Source organism: Amblyomma maculatum, chromosome 4, assembly GCF_055883805.1.
Source record: "Amblyomma maculatum isolate TAMU_Amacu chromosome 4, ASM5588380v1, whole genome shotgun sequence".
In the NCBI taxonomy this organism is placed as follows: domain Eukaryota; kingdom Metazoa; phylum Arthropoda; class Arachnida; order Ixodida; family Ixodidae; genus Amblyomma; species Amblyomma maculatum.
In genome coordinates, this window is record NC_139347.1 from 111,143,895 (window position 1) to 111,146,255 (window position 2,361).

At 44.3% G+C, this 2,361-nt stretch overlaps 1 protein-coding gene across 1 annotated transcript; it reads left to right on the forward strand.

Moving 5' to 3' along the window:
• The first annotated feature begins 639 nt into the window (after window positions 1-639).
• On the forward strand, window positions 640-1,903 carry LOC146191947 (uncharacterized). Its single transcript, XM_084602344.1, has 6 exons — window positions 640-902; window positions 1,083-1,130; window positions 1,203-1,244; window positions 1,342-1,470; window positions 1,541-1,579; window positions 1,663-1,903. Exons 1-6 carry the CDS (start codon window positions 886-888, stop codon window positions 1,763-1,765), a joined length of 378 nt encoding a protein of 125 aa, XP_084458470.1. The 5' UTR covers window positions 640-885; the 3' UTR covers window positions 1,766-1,903.
• Window positions 1,904-2,361: the final 458 nt, after the last annotated feature.

A 2,361-nucleotide genomic window follows, 5' to 3' on the forward strand; every position in this document is an offset into this window, starting at 1 on the left:
CACGCCGCACTACGCCAGCAGGTTAGTATACTGACACCTTTGCCGCTATGTTTTACCTTTTCAGTGTGAATATTTTTATGACTTGGTACATAACCACAGTGCTCCAAAAGAGGTTCCGCTACCATTTGCGCAGTGGGAAGCTGTAGCAGTGATGTATGTTTCCTTCTTTGCTTGCCCTACTCGGAACTTTTTCAGCGCCATAATTCTTTCTCAACAACCCGTACCGCTTCTTTTCATGCACACCTTTTCGTTCGCACTTTCGAAACGCGTGCTTAGCCCCAATATCATTGAAAAACTAGTTAGATTTGGGTCCGACCAGGCTGCGCTAGTGGCAGGCTATACTTAGCAGTTTCCGGCTCCATTTGTGCTTGCGGCACTTTGCTATTGTGAAGTGCGAATTTAAAACATTCTTTGATATCTCCCAGGAAATATTGCAAATTCCATGTTCTCATTTCGCGTCGTTTGAACGTTTACGCCTCGGAGAGTTAGAAGAATTAAGCATATTGCCTCACTGACAGTGCTGTAAACATGTTTTTTTTTTTTTTGCACTTCAGGATCACGACAAACATACGAAAGAAAACCAGGTATGTATAGTTATAACCTGCAGCTGTGATCTGCATGCATGCTTGTATGCCTGAGCACCAAAATGTTCTTGTGTGGCGTCTGTTATGCAGACAATCACAGGGGCCGAGTCAACCGAGTTGCAGCAGGTTTGCTACCCCAGAAAGGTAGGCAGTATTGTCGGCATGTTTGGCTGGCAAACGTATGCAATAATGTCAAGCTTCTGATTGTATTTTAAGCAGTGTTGAGGCAAGGTGAGAGGGCATTTCAATCTTCAGTGGGCTTATTTCATGCAGTACTGACACAAGACAGAGCTCTCCAGACATGGAGCTTCTAGGAATGTAAGTACACACTCAATAAGCAAGTGTGTACTGTGCTATACACTACACACTACAGATTTCGACGTTTTTGTACCTTACAAGGATAAACCATACATTTGTGCTTCTCAGTATGTTTTCAAGCAGTGTTGGTACCTGGAGAGTACAAGGAATGTCATATTTCAATACAATTATTTCATGCAGTGCTGATACAAGCAGCCAGAGCCCTGCAGAGGCACAACTTCTCGCATTGTAAGTAGACACATCCATATATAAGTCATATCATGCCGTAAGTTCAGTGAACTGACATTTTATGCAATCCAGGTATGACGACACAGTTGTCAACTCGGATGACGACGACAGCAGGTAAGCATCTACCAGCCTTTTTACTGAAATTAGCAGGAACTGCCTGCAGTAATTGATATATATCAGAAAGTTTGGAAATGCATTGTTTGTCATGCAGCCCGGCACCTGCCCAAGCTAGGGTTCCAGGGTCTAGCAGCCCTACAACGGCTCAAAACTGGGGGCCGCCGCCTCTTAGCCCTGCACCAGCTGAGACTGAGCTACTTGGGCGATACACACCCCCAGCCAGGTAGACAAGCAAGCAAGCAAACTTTGTCATGTAGTCATTTATTAACTTTTTTGTGCTTTTTCTTCTCAAGGCTGTCCAAAGGAACACCTTCAGGTGGGCCACCTTCACGGTATGTACTTGCAAGTGTCATACTTCCTAAGATAAAAGATAAAAAAAATGGTGTGCAACAATGCAGTTTTCATCATTTTGCAGAAGAAAGAAAAGGACAGAGGACACTTTTGAAGACTGCGTCAAGGCGAGCCTTGACAGATGTGCTGGCAGTCTTGCTAGCATGACGAAAAAAAAAAAAGAATGAACAAGAATGTGACGACAGTGACGCCACGGGCCGCTTAGTCACAGCGAAGCTTCGTGCTCTAACACCAAGGCAGCGATCGGAAGCTATATTTAAGATTTCTAAAATTTTGTACGAAGCCGAGCAAGAAAGTCTGGAATTTTGAAGGGAAATAAAGCTAACAATTGTTTGAATTCAAGAGTATCATGCCTGCATTAATTTTAAAGAATATCTTTTAGAGCAGATGCAGCATTATCCTGCTTGTTTTACCTTCCGTCCTGCACGGTTGACAATCCTTTCTTGCCATGGAACTTTGCCATCCGTGGCAAAATATTGTGCAATAAGTCTGTCACGCACATCCATAGCAGACCTGCAACACAACATCGGAGTAGCTCAAGATACACTGCATAAAAATGTTGATTGACATAGGCTTTCCCTATTTACCTTGCAGAGTGGCAGCCTTGTCTACTTATTCCTCTAAGTCCTGGAAGGTCATTGCCGTCTGTCCTCCATAAGCCAGTAGTCTCATTTCCCTGCCAGTCCTCACTGTCGGCATAGCCAGGTGGGCTGTGGGCAGATCGTGCCAATGCGCTCTCCGACATCATGAAGTTATGCAGCAC

Excerpts from the sequence above, each read along its gene's own strand:
- LOC146191947 (XM_084602344.1), top strand. Across the intron at positions 1,245-1,341 it reads TCGGATGACGACGACAGCAG|CCCGGCACCTGCCCAAGCTA; the intron begins GTAAGCATCTAC and ends TTTGTCATGCAG. Across the intron at positions 1,580-1,662 it reads TCAGGTGGGCCACCTTCACG|AAGAAAGAAAAGGACAGAGG; the intron begins GTATGTACTTGC and ends ATCATTTTGCAG.